Below are 26,339 nucleotides of genomic sequence, written 5' to 3'. Positions count from 1 at the left end.
CTAAGCCGCTAATTTGCAGCCCTGGATAAGCCATGGCCGCCGCCGAGCTGAGTGGCAAGGCATACTGCACGCCCTCCTGCTGCCCTGACACCCCCACCTCTGCCGGTGCAGGTCCCCGGGGGCCGCAGAGTCCTGCGATTGTGCAGGGTGAGCCGGCGCAGGCTCTGCCTGTGGAGCCGGGGGGTTTTTTCCATATCCACCATCATTTGCCCCGGAAGCCCGTTCAGCAGGGTCCTCCTCAGACATTCCTCCATCACTCATCACCGAAATAGGTGAGCCAGCTCTGCTGCCACAGTCGAGGTCTGTCAGCAGAATAAATAATGAACGCCAGGTCTGGTATAATTCTAACACTGATGGGCCCCCAAACGGGAGTTCGTGCCAGACAGCACAGCCAAGTTCCTGCCATAAGGCATAGTCCAGGGCAGTATCTCTGTCCATGGAAATCCCTTTTAAGGTAGCCCAATCTAATAATTCCCAAACTGAGTTCTCAGGAATGGAGGTTTGCAATATGCTAAACACACCTTTCCAGACCAGTACCACAGGGTCGGTTTGTGAGCCGCTGTTCGCCATTTCTCAGTCCCGTTGGACCTCTCGGTCCCGGGGGGGGAAGGGGAACAGCGTACCTCTAGAAAAATTTGGCTTGGCTCGCAGCAGTAGGACACGTCAGAGAGTGCAAATCACGTCGGGCAGCACCAAATATTACCACAGGCCTGGGCCCTAGGGTATATCACCGTGGGGAGGAGGAGGAGAGAAGATCCAGCAGGCAGGAATTGTGCAGTAAGGTTGCTTCATTTAATTATTTTACAAACTCTTTTATAGACTTTTTTCTTCATAGTCTAATTGGACAAAGGATCAGCCACCCCTTGGGGTGATTGGCTAAACTCCTAAAACATCCATTGTCAAAATATTTTTCTACTATACCATAAACAGGACTTTCCAAGGTTGCAGGTGGCTTGGTTGTTTACATTCCCTGCTACCTCTTCTGTGAGAGAGAAAAGTCTCTCACGGACTTAGAACATAGTAAGAAAATCCTCGCTAGCAGCATTTTTGTATCTACACCTAAGGGAACATGAGATAAGATAATGGTGACACTATTGTCCAGTTACCTCAGGTCTAGGGAGAAGTAAACAAGGCTGAGGGAGAAGAACGTATCCACAAGAAAGTCAGACCCAGCAGCTATCCTGAAAATCAGCTCTGGCTGGGTTCAGGGTGGGGGAGGTCATAGCTCACTCATTTCCTGAAGCCAGGTTTGCACATGCTTCCCCCTCAACTAAGGGGAGAGGAGGAGAAGTTTAGGGATGTGGCATAATCTCTGGTCAGAGGGAGCAGAAATAAAAGACGGCCAAGATGATGGATCAAATTGAAGGGGTTTTTGAATAGATGTGTCTGAGTACACCATCTGTAAGCAACATGCAATGACTTCCTGAAGTCTAGGTAGTAGGAAGGGAGAGGGGAATCAATCTAACACTGTCCTTTTGCTGTACCGATTTCTTCAGTAATAAGCTGCTCTTCGTGGTGTTTTAGGAATTCCATGACAGTGTTCTCCCTCTGATGTTTTCAATATAGAACCCAAAAGGCAGGGGGCAGTGGCTAACGCCTTGCTGGGGACCAGAGTCTCTGGAGACCGGGTGTGTTGCCTGGTGCCGGTGCAGAAGGGCTGGAATCCACTCACTGAGAGTACTCAGCCTTGTAGTTGGCATGCTGTCCAGGGCTCCACACCGCCCAGCAGCTAGCATGAGCCCGGGGATACAGAAGGTGGAAGCTTTGAACGAGGGCCATTTCGTCTGCGTGGAGTGGGAGGACGGAAGTGAGAGCAGCTACCCCTGCGTCTGGCTGAGGGACAACTGCCAGTGTCCCCTCTGCTTCCGGCCCTCTGCCGGAGCGCGCAGGCTGCTCTTTGAAGATCTGGATGTGAACATTGTGGTGAAGCAGGTTGCTCTGGCAGGTAGAAAAAAGGTATTTGAAGCAAACCATCATTCACCTTGTTATAAACATATATTGTAATATTGGCTTCTCGCAAGTATTAAAGTAGATATTATATAATGTTAGAAATGCTTTTTGCTGTGTGGATGTAGTTTTCTTTCTTTTTAGCAAGAATATTAGCAAGTGTGAGCAAGTAAGATAACCTCCAAGCGAACAGAGGATGAGGCCCAAGAAGCTGCTGATCAACACTTTGTCCAGAGAACAAAAGGGCCCAAAGGCTACTCTGCCCAGAGAACGGGGAGGCCGGGGGGGGGCAGAGCCGCTATCACCGCTCTGCCCGGGAGGCCAAAGAGGCCAAAGCTGCAATCAGCCCTGACTGTCTAGAGAATTAAGAGATCCACCCTACTATCAACTCTCACCTAGCGAGTCCAACCCCAAGAATCAAAAGAAATAAAACCGCAAAGCAGAAGAATACACATGCTCTAAAAAGGTGGAACCAAGGAGTGGCCATGCAGAACAGCCCCTGGAAAAGTTTGAATATGCATAGAGAACAAACAGTAAAAATGATATAAAAAGGACTCACCTCGAGCATCAGGTGTGCTCTTGGCAGAGCACCAAGGCACCCGGCCATTACCTCTTTGCTTTATTTTATGTGTCTTTTATTGTCTTTATATTAAACCCTTTAAATTCTCACAGGAGAGTGAACCTTGTTTTTCACAACCTTCTTGTGAAACTTGTCTAACAATGCTTATTAATCTAAATCCGAGACACTTCCAAGTTATACTCCAATCACAGTTTGCTTATTTGCAAACCTTACCAGGTATAAGCTTTTAGGAAAAATCCCAGTTTGGGGAACTCAGATCTTTCTACCTTCATGTGAAACTTCACTTTGTAGATGTTATGCAGAGGCTGCATAAACCCAGGCTTCAGATGGTATAATATAATAATGCTTTTAAAAATTCTACCATATGCTTCTTCATCACTAGTTGTTGAAAATGCAGACATTTCTTGGACATTTAATTACACTTTTCCCTCTCTTTATTCTTTAAGTAAATGGCTTGAAAATATGAAAAACAAATGGCAAAAGGATGATGACCGTAATCCATAAAAAAACCCAGCTCATTAGCAAATTTTCAATGTAAAATAAACTTCCTCTTAGAGTGAACAGTCAAACCAAAGTTGAATCCAGTAATCAGAATTGGCCTAATGTCTGTACCCATGTCTACCTATCTACATTAACATTTCTTCCTGAAAAAGTGAAGGTTATCAAGCAAGAGAGTATAGTAGCTGCCCTCTTTATGAATTTCAATCTTTCCTGATATATAAAAACTGAACATATTATTTAGATTTTTAATGTTTTATTAAAAGCAATATATGGCTCCTTTGGCAAACTAATTTCCTTAATTTTACACTTAAAGATGTTTTAAACATATTGAATATGCAGCAGTCAACCCTGGGGCAGCCTTGCTGCAAGGGCAGTTTGCAAAGGCTGACCCATGTAGGAGTGTCTCAGCCACAGGGTCTCTGGTGAGGAATTCTGGGATCCAAAGTTGATTGTAGACAAAATTAATGCAGTGTAAATTCATTATTTGATTAGGCAAATTAGGTATTGTCTGCGTCCACTTATATTCAGAAACTGATGAAAGCACAGCACAAATACTAAAATGATACTAGTGTTTTACCATCATGTGAATGAGTAGAATCACGTGAATTGGGAATTGATACCTACTCATCCACCTTATAAATTCAGCTAAGGGTCTGTGCTGGACTGAGCGCTTTCAGTTCATGACAAGCAAAGCTATATGCTTTCTTTCCATGTTTTTTTCAGGAATTGGAAAACCAAACACTTTTTAAAAATTTATTTGGTAGAGGGAAGACTTTTCAAAAGTAGTAGACAGATTTCTCTCCTAGCACAAGGTCCTTGTCTGTCTTTTTCTTTTTCTTTTCTCACAAGCCATTGGTGTTTTGCAAGATATTTTCACTCTTCTGAGGTGGGGTGAAGTGCTCTCCCCAGTGATATGTGTCAGTTTTTACAATTCCCTTCTTTCTATTAAGTGCTGCTCCCACAATGGAAACAGTCCACACAAACCAGCAAATTAGGTCATGGATTGAAATAAAAATGAGCATTTATAAAAAGTATCAGAATTTGAATGGTGTTCAGGTTGGGTTTTCATTACTTGTTTGCTATCATGCTTCAGGGAAAGCTTAACTCTGATATTATTGATCTAAGTATTGCAATTTCTGCAGTGTCTAAGTTTTGTTATTGTTCTAGGTGATGTTTTTTAAATTTTTTTTTTCTAAACTCACCTTTTCCTTTGTGTTGAAAGATCTCTATTACATGGCCTGATGAACACACAAGTGTATATGAAGCTGAGTGGTTGAAAAAACGATGCTTCTCTGAAGAAGCCAGAGCTGTAATGCAAGCAGATTTATTTTTACCAGGTAGGAATTAAATCCATGTCTGCCATGCTTATGTCAAATGCAAAGGTTTTGACACTGATAGTACTGGCTAGATGTGCTTGTATGAGGACCAGGTCTACCCAGCTGAAGCAGTGGCAACGACCCTTGGTGCACAGTGCTAGGCTGTGTATGCATGACAGGGACCCGTGATTATCTTTTTCCTCTTCTATCTTCTATACCTGAGTATAGTACAACTATAGTATAAAAAGAGAAGTACAACTGATTGGGCTGCATTTACTTTCCTAAAAGCCTTTTTCTTTCCAGAAAGTGTTAGAAGGTCTCACAAATGAACCGTGGACCAGCAGTGGTCTGTGACTATGCAACTGTATGAGTGCTGTTTAAACTATTTAAATTCTTCTAAATTTTTCTAAAAAGAAAGGTAATTTGGAATTGCAAGGGAGTTACAACTGAAATAATTTTTTTCCATTTTCATGGCCTTCTTGTTAAAAAGTAACTGTGTAGCATAGCAGTGTGTAGTGCTGAAGTTGAGGTTGTGTTTGCTTTGCTTCCCACGTGTATTTTAGTGGTAGGCTGTCTTTTGATTACGAAGTATTTTGTACAGCTGTCTTTGCAACATTTACCCTGTACAAATCACTAACCCTTTTAAGTGAATAATTATAAACCCACTAGGTTTGGCATGATGCACATCATCATTCCTTTGACAGACTTTAGACTGAGCATGAAAGTGTGAAAGCTTGCAAGATATCTGCGATTGCTCGACAGTGTTCCTGTGAGATCTGCTGTTGCAGAAAGCTGTGCATCTGTATTCAGTGCTAAGACAGTATCTGTTAAAATAGGACATTACTGGTTTAAAATTTAAATGATGAGTAATATTTCCATTCATTTCAGTGGATGCTATAACAGACTCCTTATAGTTCAGAATGGAACTTTTTTCCCCTGGTAATATAAAAATTTATATTTACTTTAATTTTGGCAAAAATAAACTGTTGTGTTTACTATTTTGAAGAGTTTGGCATGCTTCCAGAGTGAATATGGTGAAGATACAAACCTCATTCAGGGAAACTAGACTTGATTTTTCAGGTACTAAGAACTTTTATTTGTAAAAAATAATATGCTGTGAAAGCTAGCAGGATGTTTTGTAGGCTTCAAAGGGATCAAAGTAAATTGAACATTGCTTTAATTAATACCCAGACAAAATAATCTAGATCTCTGGTTGTGTTCATTGGCAAAGGTATTAATTACTGAGATTTCAATATTTCGGATGTAATGCTACTTTTTTCACCTATTATGAAGTCTTAACTGGCTGTGATTTGCCTTCACATGCATGCATTTGCACAGTGCTTACTCTTGGCATCTAAATACAGTGCATGTTTTAGAAGCCAGTTATCTCCTTTGTCACCGCTCTTCTCCATTGGAGCCATTCAGGGAGAAACATACACCAAAGATCTGTTTCATTCTTTGGGCAATGGTTCTTCAAATTCTGTTTCACATGGTAGGTCTGAAGAAATCATGTATATAAACATTACACCAGTTAACTGGCTTTTTTTAGTGGTGTCATTCAGCTCTTCCTCATATTCTCAGACAAGCCCTGGCTCATTATAATTGACACCTTCTTGCAAAAAAAAGGGTGCAGCCTGTGCATTTGCTTGCTGGCTGTTAAAGATCTGTTTCTCATTGTGCATTGTGTTAAGTTTAGAACACACTTCCTTGTGGTCAGTGGAGCTGCACACTACAAATTACATGGCCCTAAGTAGCTAATCATATTCCAGCAGTATAGTGTTACAGACAATGATACGGAATGCCAGCCCTGTATGCTGGTTCAACAAAGAGGAACGCAAGCTCACCAGACTGCTGTTGTTAAAGGTTAACTTTCACGGCTGACATTATCACAGCTGTGGCTATTTTTTTTTCTTTTGCAAGTGGTTATTTGTTTTTAGTGTTGCTTTTTTAAAAAATGTTTTTCCGTCATAGTTTCTGATTCAAAAAATGTAGATGTCAGGCACTGTGTTAAACCCAAAAAGAAGGGTAGGTCAGATTTTCAGTGCACGATGAAGTGACTTTAAATAGCTCTATGGCAGTATGTTAAGATTTCCCTTTTAAAACATTGCCAGATCCTATCCATGCAATATGCAAAATCAAAGTCTGCTATTTGTGTATATCAAGGCTCATTTCAGCCCAGCTTACAAAATGCTCCCAAAAGAACAGCAAAAGAGCCATATTCTACTTCTACAGCTGTGGTGTCTCAAAGATACTCTCCTTTTTCTTTCTGTTTACTTGAGTTCTGCCCAGCAGATGTCACAGGAATGATTTACCATGTCTGTAATTCAGATGCTGGGTGTAGTACAGGATGCTTGTGAGAGACACTAAGTAAGCCAGTATCCAGTACGTAACTTCACTGCATTTGCTGAGGTTAATTTTCCAACATGCTGGCATACCAACAGGAGAGTGGGGTTGGGGTGGAAAATAAGATAACATCAAAATGATATTTTCCTGTTGGGTAAAAGAGAAGATTCTGCAGAGCTAGTATGTAGTGGTACTTTATATTTTTGACCTTAGGTTAGGTTAAGGTTTTAACAGCAGTTTAAAGTTTCAGATGATGATAGTTCTTTAAAATGTGGTAATATGACAGTGGATATATATCCAGCTCCACAAAAGTTTGAATCAGGATGTTAACAGCATCAATGGTGTTTTCAGTTTCTCTGCTAGGCCCTGAGAGATGATAATTTTAGAAGGGTGAAGTTAAAAGTAGTTTTTTACTTAAAAAGTTTGGTCATCTGAATTTATCCTGCAGTAATAACTAATAAGAGCTTAACAACATGCGTTAGGCTGCCATATACATAACTCACAATACAACGAAAATACACTTGGCTTTCAACAAACATTGAAATATGTGCTGTAGACAAAACAATTTTAGATGAAGTAATTTAATCTAAGGTGTCTAGACTTTCTTATATGACTCCCGAAGTTTTTGATCTGCACTGTCCCAACCTGTGTAGTAAATGCTGGATAATTCCAAGTGTTTGTTGATGGATGCACACCATCTGCAGGTACTGGGCAAAGGGCATCTTCTCATTTTATGCAAACTCTAATGTAGTTATGACTAACCTGGTGTGATCAAGAAATGGCATTTTTGGTTTCTCTTTCTTTTTTCCCCCAAATTACTGTTCTGAAATTATTGAAAGAGGCATTAATTCTTTCAAAAGTGTTTCATTCTTCCCATTTTGAAAAGCACATAGATCTGGGGGCTTAGTAGTCATAATATAAAGTATCAATAAAGACACAAAATAGTTCTACAAGACTTCTTTTTATCCTGTATATTTTTCAGTTACATTTGCAGAGGAACCTGGACAGGTAGAGGGCCCTGGACAGGCTGGATAGATGGGCTGAATCCAACAATATGAGGTTTAACAAAACCAATTGCCAGGTCCTGCACTTTGGCCACAATAATCCCCTGCAGTGCTACAGGTTGAGGAAAGAGTGACTGGACAACAGCCAGGCAGAAAGGAACCTGGGGTACTGATTGATGGCAGACTGAACATGAGCCAGCAGTGTGCCCATGTGGCCAAGAAGGCCAACGGCATCCTAGCCTATATCAGGAATAGTGTGGCCAGCAGGACCAGGGAAGTGAGTCTTTCCTTGTACTCGGGACTGGTTAGATCACACCTTGAGTGCTGTGTCCAGTTGCGGGCCCCTCAACTTAGGAAGGATGTTTAGGAGCATGTCCAGAGAAGAACAACAAGTCTGCTGAAGGATTGGGAATACAAGCCCTATGAAGAGTGACTCAGGGAGCTGCAGTAGTTTAGCCTGGAGAAGAGGAGGCTCAGGGGTGACCTTAATGCTCTCTGTAACTCCCTGAAAGGAGGTTGTAGCCAGCTGAGTGTCAGTCGCTTCTCCCAGGCAACCAGTGACAGAACAAGAGGGCACAGTCTTAAGATGTGCATGGGGAGGTTCAGATTGGACATCAGGAAGAACTTCTTCACAGAAGGGGTGATTGGGCATTGGAATGGCCTGCCCAGGGAGGTGGAAGAGTCACCGTGCCTGGAGGTGTTTAAGAAAAGGCTGGATGTGGCACTCAGTGCCATGATCTAGTTGACAAGGTACTGTTTGGTCATAGATTGGACTTGATGATCTTAAGGGTCTTTTCCAACCTAGTTGATTCTGTGGTTCTGTGACACAAAGATTTTTAATTTGGCAACTGCAGCTGTGCTGTGCAAGTGAGATCTAAGGCTGTCTAGACACTAATGACTCACTCCTATCTTTCTTACCCCTTCAGCTTTCACAGCATATGTTGTAATATTTCTACTGTAATACAAATGGAAGTTGTATTTACTGCCTTATGCAGTGGGAAAAAGTTCTGCTGTGATGACATGATAAAACAATGAAGAGCTTGAGTGGGACCAGTTACCACCAGGAAATACTGGCAAAGAATACAGTCCCTGTGCAGTTCAGTACAGCTCCTTGATAGATTTTCAGGCTGAAGAGATTTTGTGAATAAAAATGGGTAGAAAGTTCCTGTTGTTTGGTATGTGGCAGAATAACATGCCATGGGGGGCACACCGTTTTCTAAGACTTTTCAGACAGACTTTTAAAAAAATACTTTAAAATGGAAGAACGTAAATATCTTTATATCACAGGATCTTTTTTGTTTCTCTGAGGTATGCTTTCCTGTCCCTTTTCCAAATAATTATGGACCTGGTAATCTGTCAGATTGTAAATATTGGACAACATATAGCATTTTCATCTGGAGCCAAGTGCTGCTTCTTTTAGTGCAGACCTATGACTTATCTCTCACCTATTGCTGTTGTGCTCACCTGGCTGTGATGGTCTCTGGGACCAGTCAGGAGAATTCCTTCACTGTTTTTTGTACAAATATGAATTGTTTAAAAGCAGTTCATGTGTATGTCAGACATAAGTGTTAGAAACTAGACCTCAGAACTATTGCAGCTACTAGAAGGATCAAAACTGGCACTAGTATAGTTAAATTAAGCTCTAAGAGCTCTCTGGAAAAAAACACCATTACTAATATGTAAAGCATAAATATTAAAAAGTCTGCAGGAAATTCTGTGCTAAAGTTAATAATTTTCTTTGGGATATTTAGTATTAAGTGGAGTGGTCACATTCATATTACCACTTGGAGCTGTATGCAAGGTTTCAACTTCCGGTGTATTTACCATGGTGTCGTTACAGAGTAGATTGGCAAATGTCAAGGGGGAAAGGTTATTCCTGCAGTAGCTCAAAGGCTAAGCTCTTGACTGCATCAGCATCCCGCTGAAGGGCTGGAAACTTGGAGCCTTTCTTCTCTGAAACATGAGGTAGGATTTATAAGCATACATGTACCAGCCTGCACCTTTAAAAAGATAGACGAACCTAAACCATTAAGGATGTTGGCTACACTTGTCACAGGGGAATTTATATGAGAAAAGAGAAACTTTGAGGAAGAGTTTATGGCCTTGCAAGGCAGGATTGAACTGTATTTACTCTCTAGCTTTCTTCGTTTTGTTGGTGTTTGGGATTATTTTTGTTTGTTTGTTGGTGCTTTTAAAATGCAAAGTGGCTAAACAAACAAACAAAAAGCTTTTCAGTTTTAGTAGCTGTTTTGGGAGTACCAGTGTAGAGTTCAGTTTCCTTGATACTTGTGGGAAACAGAGAAGCAGAAACTTCCACAGGCATTAGTGAGTTTGATTTACAGCCCTGGAAAGAGCTTGGATTGATGTAATGGCAAAGCTATACAGACTTTAAGCAGAAGAATTATAAACCAAGGTTTCTATAGTTATAAGTAAGAAAATGTATTGGGTGATATGGTGAAGGGTTTTTAAGTATAATAATGTGATTTTATAGTTTTAAGTTAAGAATGTAGATGTTATAATAGAAGTGTATGTGTGGACGTGAGCTAGCAAGCCATTGGTTGTGAAACAAACGCATGCAGTAAAAAGTATCAAAGGTGATAGGTTACAGAGTCAAAACAAAGTTTCGTGCTAATTGCTTATCGGACCAAAAAGTTATAAATTGCCATGTAACTCTGAAACCCATTACTTTCTCAGTTATGGCGAATTGTTACTGAAGCATGGCCTTTGGGTCTGATGCCTTGTTGATTTTTAAGTAATAAATTGTGATAATCGTGATCGTCCCATCTCTTGGATAAGGCACCGACAGACACTTTGCAATTTCCACATTATAGCAGTACTGTAAAGGTTAAATATCTCTTCAGTCAGCAGGCAATGTTATAGTATTATTCCCAAATACATTTCAGAGTCTGGCAAAGGCTAAATTTCCAGAAAAAATATTTCTCTTCAAGTTAAGTGATATGAGAAACATTTTGAATTTAGCTTTTGTCTCCCTTTGGCTCCATAGCTTTTTGGATGTGAGGCCAGATGACAGTTGCCAGTGCTGAGGGTCTGGTTGGATGGAGGGTGAAATGGGTGGTTGCTCCACAGGACAGCTGTAAGGGTTGATAGTTTCGTTATGCCAAAATCCAAGACACATCAGACTGCTACGCTGAGCATGTGCTGTTTTGCAGTGCTGCGACAAAGCAGGTGTTTGTAACAGAAGCCAAAACCACCTGAAAACCCAACAGCACAGCCCATGTCTGCTGCAGAAGGGTCATCCCATATTAGGCGAAACTTCTAGCAAGAACAATAGGCATTGGGAATTTGAACAAGAGGACACTACAGTCCATGTACCCTTGGAAGCCTAGGACTCCTGGAGCTGCAGTTCAATTCCAGGTGCATGTATTTATTTTCCAAAGGGACGAAAAATCTGTTGGTGTATTCCTTGAAATTCTACTTCTTGTTTCAGGAAGATTAGGAAAATATTTATTAGCAAGTCAGTAAGAAAACTAGGATGGAAAAGATGAAACTTAAAATGTTCCATTAGTTTTCACATGGTTATTTACCTGCACTGTCTTTCAGGGGTATTCTTGGCAGTTCACACAACATACTTAAAGCTATTTTAATTTCTTAACTTCTAATAGAGAAAAGGGAAAACATTCATATTTTATTTTTTCACCATCTTTGAAGTGTGTGAAAATATGTATATTAAGTTAAACAAAGTTGAGCAGTGAGTAGCTGACCATGGAGTGGTCTCAAAAAGGAATTTAATGAGGTTAGATTATCTTTCCTCAAGGTTTGTACTTTTTTTATTTTGTGAACATGTTACAAAATTCAACAGCTTGCCTATCATACGGCAGCTTCTTTGAAACACAGGCAGAGTATAAAAGATGGTCTTTGTGGATAGCTTATATCTGGGCATGTGTGTTGTGATTCTTGGACCATCTCTAACTAGCCTTAGCCAAATGAAAGAGGAACACTAGTGGTTGAAAATTTTGTAACTATGTAGTGTCTGAGTTCAGTTTTTTTTTTAATGAGCACATTGTATTTTGTGCTTCCTGCCTGTATCTATAAAGTGGTAAAAAAGAAGCCCCAAACCTGGGCTTCACATTTGTCTGAAGTATAGTATGTCCCTGAGTCACCAGGTAAAATTACCCAGAGTTCTCAATTCTGAAGGCTCCTTGGAATTTGTAATAGTTTTTATTGGTCCTCTCCATTGAAGAGATGTTGGAATAAATAGAGATATAGGTGTTTTATAAGTGATGTCACCTGCATAATTTCTCAAATATTTATATGGTCTCATTTGTAGTGTGTAAGCTCTGTGATTGATGACTGGGCAAGTTATCTGAATATTAGCTAAAATATCAAGTAAGGTAGTTGTGATTTAACACAACATATTTTTAACACAACAAATAATTTTAAAACAATTATTCTATATAAAATCTTTTCATGCTTTATAGTGCACTCTTTTAAGAATAGCAGCTTCAGACTAAATATATAAAAGCAAGGGAAAAAAGTATGTCTTTACTGTAAGAATAAAAGCTTTTATTCAATATTTAAGAGAATGCTTGACTTAAACCAGTAGTGTTTCAAGTTTTGCAAAAAACTAGAATCAATGCTAACTTTATGCAAAACAAAAAAAGTAAGAAATAGCATCTTTGTCCTTTTTACCCATTACTGTGCACCATCTTTGGTTTGAACGTATGTGTATGTTTGTGCATACAAGCCAGTAAACTTAAAAACTTAGGAGATGTTACAAGTGGAAATAAGGGAGAAGAGAACAAGAAGGCAGGCAGTGTTTCTTTTGGGGAGTATCTGAAATATGTCTTTGTTATACAGAAGAAAACGTAATTACCCCACATCTATTTCTGTGTGTTACAGTATGGAGGGAGACAAAAGGCCGATTTATCTGTCCAAATGGTCTTTGGACAAATCTGGTACCAGCACTGCTTTTCAGATCAGGTGAGCAGATCACACCTCATTTCCTCATTCTGCAAGTTGACAGGTTCCATTATTCGTAGCCCACAAAAAGTCTGAAACATGTAAGACCCAAAGTAGCTATGAAAGAGCCTGTAGAGTCGTAATCACCAGGATATTTTGCTTCTGTGCTTAGCTGAGCTGCAGCAGTCGACAGCTCTCTGGCATCACAGCTAGGCCAGCTGAACCCAGCTGGAATCAGAGGACAGGACAGAGTGCTGTTGGGGTGGGAAGGTTCTAAAGGCTTATGTGCTCTCTGTTCAATGATTTTTTACTGTGAATTACTGTTGAATACACTGAGTGAATGTTTTGGGTAGTGGCAAGTAGTGTGTGTGGTGAAAGCAGGGCAGAAGTTCGTGAGGCAACTGGCACGGGCACAGGGACACAGCTCTGTAGATCCTGGGATGCTTGGTGGCTTGTGTCTCTCTGGTCTGGGCCATTCCTCCCCTCATCAACTCTTGCTCCAGACAACCTTCATGAAATAGAAAAGACCCACTGCTTCCCTGGAGTAAGTTGCCCAGAGAAGGTGTGGATGCCCACAAGTGTTCAAGGGCAGGTTAGATACGGCTTGGAGCAACCTTGCCTACTGGAAGGTGTCCCTGCCCATGGCTGGGGCATTGGAATTAGCTGATCTTCAAGGCTTCTTCCAACCCGAACCATTCTGTGATTCTATATTCTATGATAAACACTAGTATAAGTACAAGGGAGAAAACAATTACCAGTGATGCTTTCTAGCAAGGCAGCTTAATAAAAATTGTATCTTGACCTAAGATGCATTTGCACTGGAAACCTGTAGTAGTTTAAGGTTACATGTACTAAGGGGGCTTACAAGTGCAATTTGTAGCAATAAAATCACTACTGACTTCGCATAGCAGTTTTCTTTCAGCTGCATGGGCAGCCATTTTACTTGCCTTTAAAACCTGTACTATTTTAAAATCCCTATGTACGAACAAATAAAGAAAAGACCAAGATGGACTCAGTGGTCCAGGTACACCATACAGTATTTTTGGATATTCTCTGGAATTCTATCAACTGCAGAAGAAAATCACTATTATTTGTAACAGATGTGACCCAGAACTATAGCTTCCAGTGTCCTCTGCCAGTAGCACAGAAAAATTAAATGAAAGGTAACTGCATTAACCACTGTCAGGCTCCAGAAAGTGTCCTGGTGAGAAGCTGTGCTTTGGGCTCCATGATTAATATCCTGCCTTTTTCCTTTCTACTTTACTGTTCCCTTGAGTTCTTGGCTGAATACACTAGAGCCATTAAAAGATGATATCGGTTTCAGTGTTGTTTATCAAAATTGGTCCTTGCAACATTAATTTGAGGGAAAGAAATGGGGGTTGAATGGGGAGGGGTGGAATGACCTTTTATTATTTTAACTTGATCTTGGCCTATGACATTGAGCTCAAAAGAATGAATCATGGGGTTTAGTTGTTATTATGTGGTTTGGCCTGCACTAATGAATGGCTACAGCACTGCCTTTTATTGGAGGATATTCATTTGATTTTGGCATATGTTTCTGAAAATCTTAAAATAGACGTCATGAGAAATTTTAAACAGATGGTTAGCAAAGTGGTGCTTCCTACTAGCTTCTCCACAGAGACAAATTATCAGAGTTCTTTTCCTAAATCTCCTGTATGCTACTGGTAAGATATGAACATTATACTTTTCACTGGTTTAGGGGTTTGATTCCTTTTAGTCTTTGTTGAAGCTTTTGGCAGATACTGCCATAGAAAACCTCAGACCAAAGAGTTAAGGTTTACCAAAGTTACAAGTAAGTGAAACACACCTAGTAAGAGTTGCGAGGGAGCCCCAGTGGTAGAGTTCCTCCAGCTGTGCTCTGGGATCATAGAATCACGGAATGGTTTGGGTTGGAAGGGGACCTTGAAGATCATCTTATTCCAACCCCCCTGCCATGGGCAGGGACACCTTTAACTAGACCAGATTGCTCAAAGCCCCATCCAACCTGCCCTTGAACACTTCCACACCTTCCCTGGGCAACCTGTTCCAGTGCCTCACTACCCACCGTTAAGGCACCCTGAAGCTTTTTTTTTCAGACTGAACAATCCTAATTTTCTCAGCTTTTCCTCATATGAGAGGTGCTTTGTCCTTCTGATCAATTTGGTGGCCTCCTCTGGACTCACTGCACGACTGAGAGCTTTAGACAACCCCTGCCTTAGGCTTAGATTTTTGTCAGCAGCTTAACTTAGGTGACCCGCACCTAAATTGCTCTGGCTCACAAGTTCTTAAGAATGGCTGATTAGATCTATTATGAAATGAGTTATTTATTAAATAGATGGGAGATTAACAGACAAAAGGCCTTAAACAGAATTACTTACTATGCAGTATAAAACAAAAGAACTACTAGTAGATTACATAAAACAGTGCACGACATAAAGGTACCTATATTATAGCTAGCAAAGTAATAGTCTAGATTAGGAGTCCGTGTAATTTACCACTGAACTGTTGATAGTGTACACAGAGTCCTTTCACTCAACCCTCGAGAGAGTAACCACAAAGCAGGCATCCCAAACTTTGAGGAGAAGACCCCACACATTTCCAGGGAATGTGCAGAAAACTTCTGCTTTGTGAAAGTATGGTGTCGCTTTTATAGTTTTTTTATAAAGTGGGGTGTCTGTCAGTCAGAAATTCTAGCTTATATTTCCACATCTGCATCCACAGCAAGATGTTTATTGTCAACTGGGAATGGTAATCCCATGGTGCTGAAATAACTCATTAACTCAAAACAAGCTGTCCTGATGGAGTTATTTCACCAATTAGCAAACTTATGTGAGAGGCAAGATGCCCTGAATTATTGCACCAGCTAACAAGCAACAGATAAGTTCTTAAGGGCAGGGGGCATGCCCTGCTACACTCCAAAAGGTCAATGTCCTTCATGTCTTGGAGACCCCAGAGCTGGATGCAGTACTCCAGGTGGGGTCTTAGCAGAGCAGAGGGGCAGAAAATGAGTGGGCATGAAAAGTGTTTCATGGACATAGGCAAGGGAAACTGAAACCACTGGCCTCGGGTTTTAAGGAGCTTCTTCACAGAGCTCTGCGTGGACCGGCATGGTCCCAAGCTGCGAGTTTGATCTCAAGTAATCCCCACAGACTTATTGGTTGACCTCAAGTAACCCTAGCACAGTCCCAACTGATCTGTTTGTCCTCAAGTGATCCCATAGGCTAAATGGTTGACATCACACGACCCCAGCATTGTCCAAACACATGAATTTGACCTCAAGTAACCCTGCAGGCTAATTGGTTGAACTCAGGTAACACCATCATGGTTCCAAGTGATGAGTCTGAACTTGAATAACCCCATGAGTTGACCTGTGAGGGAGGTCTCAGGGTGCTCCATGGTTTTGCACCCATCATAAGAAGCTTTCAAAGCAGTCATATTTTCAGGTTTTCACTCTTGTGGCTCACCAGTACAGGCCGAAAATGGAATACACACATTTCTGATGCACTGTTAACAAAAAATACTCCTTTCAAACTGTCCTTTCATTCAACTTCTGACCTAAAATTTTGATACTGCAGTGTCTTGCTGAATTTCATCATGTTTGCTTGTCATCCGTGCAAACTCAGGGACCCCATCTGAGGTGGTTTGCAGGATTGAGGGATATTCACAAACACATAGAAATCCCACTAGATTCCTGCTTTGATTGTGTCCTGAGTTTTGATGCTAAAACAGCTAAGGTCTTGTTTCTCTATTTCTTCCCTTTCAGAAGGCCAGTACTGGGGCTCGGACCTTCAACTTCACAAAATACCTTTTGAAGAAATCATGTACAATGATGAAAGTGTGTACAAGTGGTTGTGCACCCTAAAGAAAGTAGGAATTGTTCTACTGACAGGAGCTGCTACAAGGCAGGGAGAATTGATTAGACTTGGCCACAGGATTGGGTTCCTGCGTCTCACATTTTATGGGTGAATTTGTTTTATAATATCTTTGTTTTGCCAGTGTTGTAATCACCTCTAATGTTCTTCATCTAAGCTTGCTGTATCTGTGGATTAATTTATTAAAGCAAGGTGTATGTTTTTTTCTCTCTATATTAGAAAATTTGGCATCAAGTTTTTATACTGTCACAGGTAGGGTATGTAAAGAAGAGCAGCAATAACATTAACTGCTGAGAGAAGGAAAAGTGCCTGAAAACAGATGTAGTGGAATATAGAATAACAGTGAGATAGACTTACTTATCTATACTACGGAACAAAACAAAAAATCCCTAATCTAGTCCCCTTCTGAACAGAGAAAGTTATCTGTTCTGAAACTTTTGCTTAGTCTGATTTTGAGTCATGGATATAGGTAAGACTTAGATGATGGTATTGTGTCCTACATCACCAAGAAGATGGACTGAGTATCCATTTCCCTGCTTGCAGCAGTCTGCTCTGGAAAGCCATAACCAATCCCAATAAGCAGAGTTCAGCTTGAAAGAGGGCGAGTAGGCACTTGTAAATTATCCTTTTGATGCCAAGAACTGGAAAACTGAAACTCTACCTCTGTAAGTGCCTACTAAATGAGTAGACAATGATGATGGCAACTTACATCTTGCTGAGCTGAGTCAGTGACCTCCATCTAACTAAGAAGAAATGTTTGTAGCTAATATTTATAATAATTTTCACCTCTGAAACAGAAGTTCATTTCTTACTTGCATCCAATTCTGGAGTGGCTTTTACAACTGTAATAAAATAATAACTTTGGGTAATTTCCCTGCCGTTTCACTGGGAGCCAAATACAACGCCTACAAAATACTATAAATAAAAGGATAAACTTGGAATTGGCAAACTTGCCAAATAAAACATTACCTCAACAGGGCCCTGTATTTTAAACTGAAATGTAACAGCAAAGAATATAATTCTGACACATGAAAGAAAAAAGCCCTTTTTCTTGTCTAGATGTCTGCTTGGTGCAGACTGTCATTGCTGTAAAAAGTGGAAACATTCTCTGTATCAGCCATATAACAACATCAAGAGTGTTCACGTTTTTAAATTAATCTTTTTCTTTCCATTATGGAGACCCAACTCCATTAACAAAGTCTCCAGTCATACCACAATTCGTTTCTCCGACTTCTCATGCCCTAGACCTTGTGTTCCTCCACTGTTCTGAAGCCTTGTCCAGTGCTTGGTGTGGTGGGAAGTCCTTTCTTTGGGGCTCCAGCACTCCCATGAAAACAGCCAATCCATCAGTATCTCCGAGAGGGCTTCAGCATCAAGATAAGGACGTGTTCCAAATCTCATATGAATGAGACATAGACTTTTAATGAAGTGTAAGACCAAATAATTCAAATGTGGCTTCAGTTCCTAGTGCTGCACTTTCTCAGGACTAAGGATGTAACAGACAGCTTGGTTTTCTAGTGATGAACACTGAGCTCATGTTTCTCTCTAATGCAAAAAATTGCTACACCTGCTTGGTGTCAATCTTCCTCCTCTATCAAACAGCCTGAACAATTGGCTTTGAAATCTGACCCTAATTACTAAACCATAAATCATTCCAACCCACTTTGCTCTCCCTAAGGTCCAAGAGTCTCTTGACACTACCCTTATTACCTGTTCACCCAGCATGGCGAAGTTGATACTTCAGCTCAACTGAGACTTCGACAAAGTGAGTCTGATTTTTCCATATTCCATGCTGAGCTCCCTGTTAGCATCTTTGACATCAAGTCAGTAACTTGGGCTTTGACCGAAGCTCCCTGTGTGGAAGGAAAGCTCCTGGGGAGCAGCATCCCTTGCAAATACTGACGGCAGAAAAGCAATGACTGCTTTTGCAAAAGCTTATAATGATTCTATAAAGTATTATCACTCCAGTAATTTTATGCATTTCACATAAATGAGACAATTAAAATGTGTTAAATTGTTTTAAAACCATCAAGTGACACCACAGCCTATTAAATTAAAGATGGAGCAAACCTAGCTGCCTTGAGCACTAATTACAAGAATGATATAAAGGGGCTATTTTTTGGCTGTCAAACTGGGAACTGTGGAAGTGTGGTTGAAATTATCATACTTGAGAACTGAGGTCATGTGCTGATGAATATGTGCTGTTTTTCAAGTAATGTACTGATGAATATGTGCCATACCAAATAATAAAAACTATTTCTCCCGGGAAGTTAAATACATTTGCAAATATTCAAGGGGGTTTTCCCTCTGGCAATTGCAGAAATTTAATTTTAGTATTTTGCATAGTTTCTATACTAAATACCACTCCTAGAACAAAAGCGTTTATATACTGCATGTAAATAATTTCATCTGCCTGTTCTTTAGCCTATTTTCTTTTTAAACTGTTTTAAGAAGTAAAACTAGGCACACATCATCTGAAATATATTTGGTCTATAGTATTCCACAAGGGAAAATGAGTTTCATAATTTTTTTTCAGTCACTTATGTGCCTGCAATTATATGGACTCTGCATGGTAAATTACACTTTTCCAGACAAATGTCTGGATCTATAACATGCATCTGCTGAGGACTGTTTTCGATCATGTGAACTTTGTGTAAATAAAACCTGTGGTTCTTGGTCTGAAATTTTCCTGTGTGGTGTGTCACTCAAAACACATTTTGTCTGTGCAGCAACATGAGGTATTCATGTCTTTGTCATATAGCTGTGACTTACTCTTTTCACTGCAGTTGTCACAAAACTTTTTTACTGAATTTTGCCAAATTCCAAGACAGAAACTATATCATAAAATAAACAGAGCTAGTTCTCAAAAAGAGTCATAGAAATGGAAGAAGTTTCAAAGTCTTTCATCAAGATATTTTTCCTCCAGTAGCAAGTCTTCATCTTACAGGAAAGATACACCTGTAAAGGATATTTTATAAGATTATAAAGCCTTAAAAATGACTTGTGAGGAAAGTTACATGGCCTTTAACAATTTTGTATTTCATTGATAAAGTGCTCCATGCGGCAGAGGGAAAGTGGAAGGTTGATAAAAGAAATGGGCCAGCTTCTACTTGCTTATTTCTGAAGCATCAGTACTAAGATGATGATTTCTACTGGCAGAAGCCTCTTGGTTAGCGTCTTCAACTGGCCTTTGCATTCAGCAAAGTGCGGCCACCGGAAAGCCATCGTTCTTCTAGGTGCTACCCTGGTGCCAGATGTCCCTTGGCACACTGAAGTTTATCTAGGACTGCTGAAATAAGGCTCTGTTGGGGTGGAGGGACTGCTAAATCCTTATTTCCTTATAATGTTACAATATTTTCATGTTCAAAGATGAAATTACTCTTTTACTGGGATTTCACAGTTTCAGTGTATACTGTCTGGCATGCTGGCTGGCTGTTCTAACATGTTTTCTCTTTTCTCTTTCATTATAAAGACCAACTTGGCAAGTGCAGGACAAAGCAGATGCTAACAATGTAGCTTATACAACTGGGAGACTGTTTTCACACTGATTACCCTGTTCTGCAGCATTCACCTGGGGTAAGTTGAATCTACTGAGTTTTTCACCCCACAGAAGGGGAAAGGGAAATGTTTCTATAGTGTGAAATACAGTTAGTGATCAGTGGCTCTGAATTTTGTCTTAAAAGAGCAATGTAAAAATAACAAGATATTAATCTGCATATGGCAATCTATATACACATGGATATGCAATTTATACAGTATGATGTAAATTCAGTGTAAGTCTCCTATATATCCCGTAATTTTAAAATTAAATTCACAAAGTATTGAAAATATTACCATATGAGAAAACTTTAGGGTCCTTTATATGCTTTGAATACTGTTCTCATTATTTCACAAAAGTTAGGTGTCTAAATGCTATAGTCAGGTTGTTACATTTAAGGACTCATCTGTTCAGCGCAGGAGGGGAACAGAGAAAGAAATATGATTAAGATAGTATATTCTGTTTTCTGTGAATTGATCCAAGATAAACACTTGTTTGTCCTTTCATAACAGACAAAATCCAGGGCCATTCTGTAAAACTGGACAACCACAGAAAATATGTTTTCACCCAGTCCCTGTCACATCAAAGTGTAATCCACATAATTCACATAATTCCAGAGAACTGGAAAGTAGTAGGAAAAGGTACAAAGGAACACAGAGAACCCTGGAAGAGTTGCACCTATAAAACTTTCTCTTCTCCGGTTGTGGAGTATTCTGTTGTTTCTGTATTTAAACAAAAAGCCAATGTGATTTACCCATAGGGAAGTACCAAATACTTCACAATAAGATTATCTTTTCATCATTTAGATACTGTTCATTGATGTGGAGTAAGAATGGAATAGGGCTTCATTAATAGAGAGCAGATGTGAATTAGCTCGCTGTCCTGTCTGCGCCAAAGCTCATGCTCTGCTATGAAACATTAGAAAAAGAGCGTAACCTTTTTCATTCAAACGTGCTTGTAAGAAATAAAAGTATTAAAGTACATTGAAATGTTTTTGAACATTGTCCTGAATGTGCAGTTATTACACAATATTTGAACTCTTATGTCATATTTATTAAAAATATTTGGATATGTTCTTAAAGGATGATGATTAATTTCAGAACTATCCCATAAAAATTGGTTTAGGAATTCCTAGGACCATAATACAACTTACATTACTGCAGCCCTCCTTGTCAGGGCCAAGCTGTGCTTACCTTGCACAAGGCCAGCTGTGGCCACAAAAGAAAAGAACTTGTTGCCTTGTGCTCCATTCAGTGGGCCCTTTGCCCTGCCCACAGCTTCAGTTTCCACCTTCATCACCATCAGTAAGGTCTGCAGGTCCAGCTGCTAAGGAGAACAACCCCTGTTCCGGTCCTCTTTCCCATCCTGAGGGCTTTTTTTTGTTTGGTTGGGGTTTTTGGTTGGCTAGTTGTCTGTTTATTTGGTTTTGTTGTTTATTTGTTTGAGCTTCTGTGTTTGCGGGGTGGTTTTTGTTTGTGTTTTTGTTGTTTTGGGGTCTTTTGGGTTTGGGGAATTTTTTTTTGTTTTGGTTGGTTGGTTGGGTTTTTTTGTGGTTTGTTTGTTTGTTTGTTTAGGGAGGGTTTGTGTGGGGTTTTTTGGTTGGTTGGTTTTTTTGTGTTTTTATTCGTTTGTTTGTTTGCTTGCTTTTGGTTGTTGTTGTTGGGAGTTTTTTTGTTTGGTTTGGTTATTTTGTCTCCTAGTGGTCTCAGAAATAACTCACCATCATGGAAGGGCCAAGTGACAAACGTAAAAACTTTTGATATGACAAGTGTATTTTGTGTCATTTGCAGAATGAGCAAATACACTTTGTGTGATATCTAGAGCCACAGGGAGTTTTACTGCTTGTGTCAGCAGCTCAGATTTAGAACCATTGCAACCTAGAGCCCAGTTTAGGCTTTCTGCTCCATCTTACACCTTGGCAAATTAATTCTAAAGTGAAATAAAACTGTCTTAATCCTACTTTATCACAGAGACAAGCCTTCTCTGACAGCTACCTTTTCCCCTCTGAATAATTCACATCAGGTTTTGTTTCTGCAGAACAAAGCTAATACGTGTTATTGAGATAAGACTGAAACACATTTAAAACTATGTGACTCCCACAAAGAGGGACTCAAAGGAAAGAAGCAAGACCACTTTGCCACTGACTCACAGATTGCAAGCATTAGAAGGTACCCCAAATGGGATGGATTTATAAACATGCTGTTTTAATTTTCTGCCTTTGTGATACTTGTGGCAGGGCATTGTGAAGCTGCAGTAAATGAGAACTCAGTCTGTCACTGGGGAAAAGAAACCTAACCAGAATAAAAGAACCACAGATGTGCGAGAACTGATACTAATAAACTGTTAAATATGCAAGCTAATTATTTTTTAAAATGAGCTGTTAATTCATTCCAGGTTCAATTTCTTCATTGTATAAAGCAAACAGCTGCAGGAGGTGAAAGTGAAGTTGTAGATGGATTTCATGTATCCAATGAGCTGAAGAAACAAAATCCTGAGGCATATCAGATCCTGTCCTCTACTGCTGTAGACTACACTGATGTTGGGGTGGATTACTGTGATTTTGCTGTGCACTGTAAACAAAGGATTATAGAGTGAGTAGTTTCAACAACATCCAAAAAGAAAATCCTTCTCGTGTTGTGGATTACATGTTGGTAGGAGAAGGTCTGCTCCTGCCACCTTGTGGGAAAACACTGGTTTAGCTTGGTCTGTAGTTCTAGGTTTAAGTTGGGTTTTTTGGTTTTTTGTTTGGGGTCTTTTGTTTAGTTTTTTGGGGAATGTGTGACTTGTTCTGTGCATTTTTGCCACACACAAACAAGAAGTGGTGGTAATTAGAGTAACTCCTAGGCACAGGCATGGGTTAGCAGCAGCCAAATCTGTTACTAAATGCCAGCCAATGTACATACATATCATGCCAAAGAGAGGTCATAATTTGAAACGTTCAGATTAAGAATTATATACTATCAAAAGTTGAAATGCAAATGTTCATATTCTTTTCTGGTTTTAAAAATTTTATGATTTATAAAAAAAAAGTTTTCCATTAAAGAGTGTATAATATGGATTTTTGAGCAAATTAAGTGTCTATACTTTCTCCTGATTATCCTTTTTCCTAGTTAGGCTTAATTAGCAAAATCCAATCCAATAACAATCTGAATTTTACTGTAGAAACATACTGATATTCCAGCAGGGGAGTTCAGTTGTTGTTTAATCATCTTGAACTGTTTCAGTAACAACAGAACACATTCCTTTTTCTTTTTCCTTTCCTTTTTTCCCCTTTCCTTTGTTTCATAGGATGGATTCCAGAGGCCAAGCAATTCGCATCAATTATAATAATGCAACAAGAGACACTGTGTTTGACATACCAGCTGAAAAAGTGAGGCCATTTTATGCAGCTCTAAAGGAATTTAATGATTTATTAAACAGTGCAGAACACAAGTTTACTTACAAGCTGAAACCAGGTCAGTGAGTTGCTTCTCCTCGCAACAATTTTTCACATGTTTTTCCTGACAGTCAAAACACTTGAACATTGTTAGCACTAGTACTGAGAGGAACTTCAAATCTTTCTATCATTTATTTCATTTCATACTTCATTCTTACATTCATCTCATAGATTTCTTTTGCATAGTTACACTATAAAGAAGAAAAAATGGCAGGGGGGAGTAGTCTACCTATAGATTAGTCGAATGTATCTTTATACTAAATCCAAACCAGCATTTTATGCTACATACCATATTGGAAATTGATGTATCAATAGCACCACAGATGGGAAATAACCATGTGTGATATCATGTGTGGCCTTAATCTCTGTTATTTCATTCCTCAGCATTAAAATAAAGATACGAATCTCTCAAGAGATGTTACAAAAGTAAATTCATTGGTGTATCTGACTGCCTCATGTACTATGGTACTTGTGTCTTTAAAATATCTGTGAGGAAATTAATCTCTCTCCATTGGAAACATGCAATAAAATAATGTGGAAGATCACATAAATGGAAAAACAAAATGCCTTACATTACATTAGTGACATTCATTTTGTTGATGAACACATCAAAATTGTGGTAGAGGGAATGGGGAGAAGATAAGAAAGACTGTGCGGTTATTTAATTCAAGATTTATCATAATGGTGGCACACAAGGGAGAAAAATTAAATTGGTATTCTAGCATTAATTATGTGATTTCCTAATTTTCAATGTCTTGACTTTGTTCTCATAAAATTCTCTTAACAGGGATAGTATGTATGTGTATAGTACAAATAGTACTAGGCTGATCAAACAAAAAGTATCCTAGTGGCTTTCACCCATTTTATTTATTTCACCTGTGTGGATTTGCTGTAGTTGCCTTTCTCCTCAAGGCTTTATTTTCTCAGTGTGGACTCCTCTACCACTCCGCTTTTTAACTCCTCATTATATAAGAAATGAAAGAGATGTCAAAAGGGAACTGGCCTGTATGGTTGGGAAATTTAAAATTACTGTGTTGTTGCTGTGTACCTGAGCTACTTAGAATTATTGCTCCCTAACTGTTGATATGAATCTACCTCCATTTCTTTTTGGAAGGAATCAACCATAACATTCCAACTACTGACCTTTGTGCAATCTCTTTATAGGAGACACAGTGACATTTGATAACTGGCGTGTGCTTCATGGTCGCCAAAGCTACCCATCATGTTCAGAAGTGACACGTCACCTGGAAGGTGCCTATGCAGACTGGGATGTGGTCATGTCAAGGCTCCGGCTCCTTAGGAAAAGGGTCCTGAATAGGGATTGAGCTTTCTTCTAAATAGAATGAGCAAAACATAGATTATCTAACCTCAGTGACAACAGCAATTTTATAAAAATGAGTCTTCTTTTCAGAAACTAACATCACTTTTGACAAGGGCTTGTTGTAGAACCAGGGTAATGGCTCTAAACTGACAGAGGGTAGCTTTTGGTTAGGTATTAGGAAGAAATTCTTTACTGTGAGGGTGCTAAGGTACTGCAACAGGTTGCTCAGAGAAACTGTGGCTCCCCAATCCCTGGAAGTGTTCAAGACCAGGTTGGGTGGGGCTTGGAGCAACCTGGGATAGTGAAAGGTATCCTTGCTTATGGCAGAAGGGGTAGAATGAGATCGTCTTTAAGGTCCCTTTCAACCTAAACAATTCTATAATTCTATCATAAATGTATTTTTTATTTCTATTAGCTAAGAATTTCTATGTTGTTCATAACAATTTAAGATTTATCTATGCCCTGGTCTTTGAATCTAGGAAATAAATTGCTACATCTGTAAGTTTATGTGCTTTTTTAAAATCAGTGTGCAAAGTGGCTTGAAAGATTATCAATTTACTTCACTGACTGGGGATCACAATGCCTTCCTTTGCCTCTACATATCTACTTGCCCTCCCTAGAAAGCTTGAAAGATAAAATGAAAAATGTACTATTAACTAAATTTTGTTATGAACAGCACCTTCCTCTATTTTCAGAGAAGCATTCTTTATTGCATAAATCATAACTAAAATTCACTAGCAAAATAAAAAAAAACATTTCCATGGTGTTATTTTTAAATACACACCTTTCTAGGTAGGACTCCACTGTCATACATGATGTCATTGAACAGAAGCTGTATTCTCTAAATCCCACTGTACATGTTTTGACTATCACAGCCACAAATAATTTTTCTTACATTTTGTAAGAGATGGTCCGAAGATCCCTCATCTGCCTCACGATCATTGCCAAGGACAGAGACTGAACACAGGAGTTCCGACCTGCCTAAGGTGGGTTGTCTGTCAAGTGTTGCCTGCGGGTGTGCCCGCTGGGAACTGGTACGCATTCCTGAGGAAAATTAGTGCAGGTCACAGTGGACTGCGCCGTTCTTGCTGCCCAGGCAGGAAGGACTGCGCTGATGCGGAAAGGAGTGACATGTCCTGTACACCTGTCCTGTACCTGTTTCCCAAAGCAACGGGCCTCATAACAACGGCTGTAGATTTCCCCACCTCTTGGGGAAAAAAGGGGGAGATGTGGAGATATAGCTAGAAAGCAGAAGCGAGAGCACTGCTAAACTCATGCCAGAAGTAGACACGCTAACGCTGCTAGGCCGCAAACCACGGCAGGCAGTACAGCCTATAAAAGGCATGCTTGGTATGTACCTGTGATAGTTAGTGCTAGCTTCTAGTTTTGCAGTGTTACTACAAAACATATATATGGTCTTGGCCAGTTGCCCCTCGCTTCAGAAAAGGACTATAAAGGGACTTTCTGAGATAACTGAGACGAGATCTCCCCACAGAAAGAAGGCGAATCTATTGGCAGAAGACCACGAGGACTTCGTCTCATCCGTTGGTAGCTATCCCCG

The 26,339-nt window shown here is 39.8% G+C and overlaps 1 protein-coding gene across 1 annotated transcript; it reads left to right on the top strand.

Annotated features, from left to right (window-relative positions):
* Positions 1 to 1,734: 1,734 nt before the first annotated feature.
* Positions 1,735 to 25,017, top strand: BBOX1 (gamma-butyrobetaine hydroxylase 1). Its single transcript, XM_048305536.1, is given in 8 exon segments — positions 1,735 to 1,956; positions 4,251 to 4,365; positions 16,375 to 16,573; positions 19,956 to 20,018; positions 20,020 to 20,059; positions 22,416 to 22,612; positions 23,310 to 23,476; positions 24,622 to 25,017. Coding segments are annotated over 8 exon segments (1,164 nt in total). The 3' UTR covers positions 24,783 to 25,017.
* Positions 25,018 to 26,339: the final 1,322 nt, after the last annotated feature.

This window comes from Corvus hawaiiensis, chromosome 6 (genome assembly GCF_020740725.1).
Source record: "Corvus hawaiiensis isolate bCorHaw1 chromosome 6, bCorHaw1.pri.cur, whole genome shotgun sequence".
In the NCBI taxonomy this organism is placed as follows: domain Eukaryota; kingdom Metazoa; phylum Chordata; class Aves; order Passeriformes; family Corvidae; genus Corvus; species Corvus hawaiiensis.
Note: the sequence above shows the minus strand (reverse complement) of the source record. Positions and strands in the feature narration are given on the sequence as shown.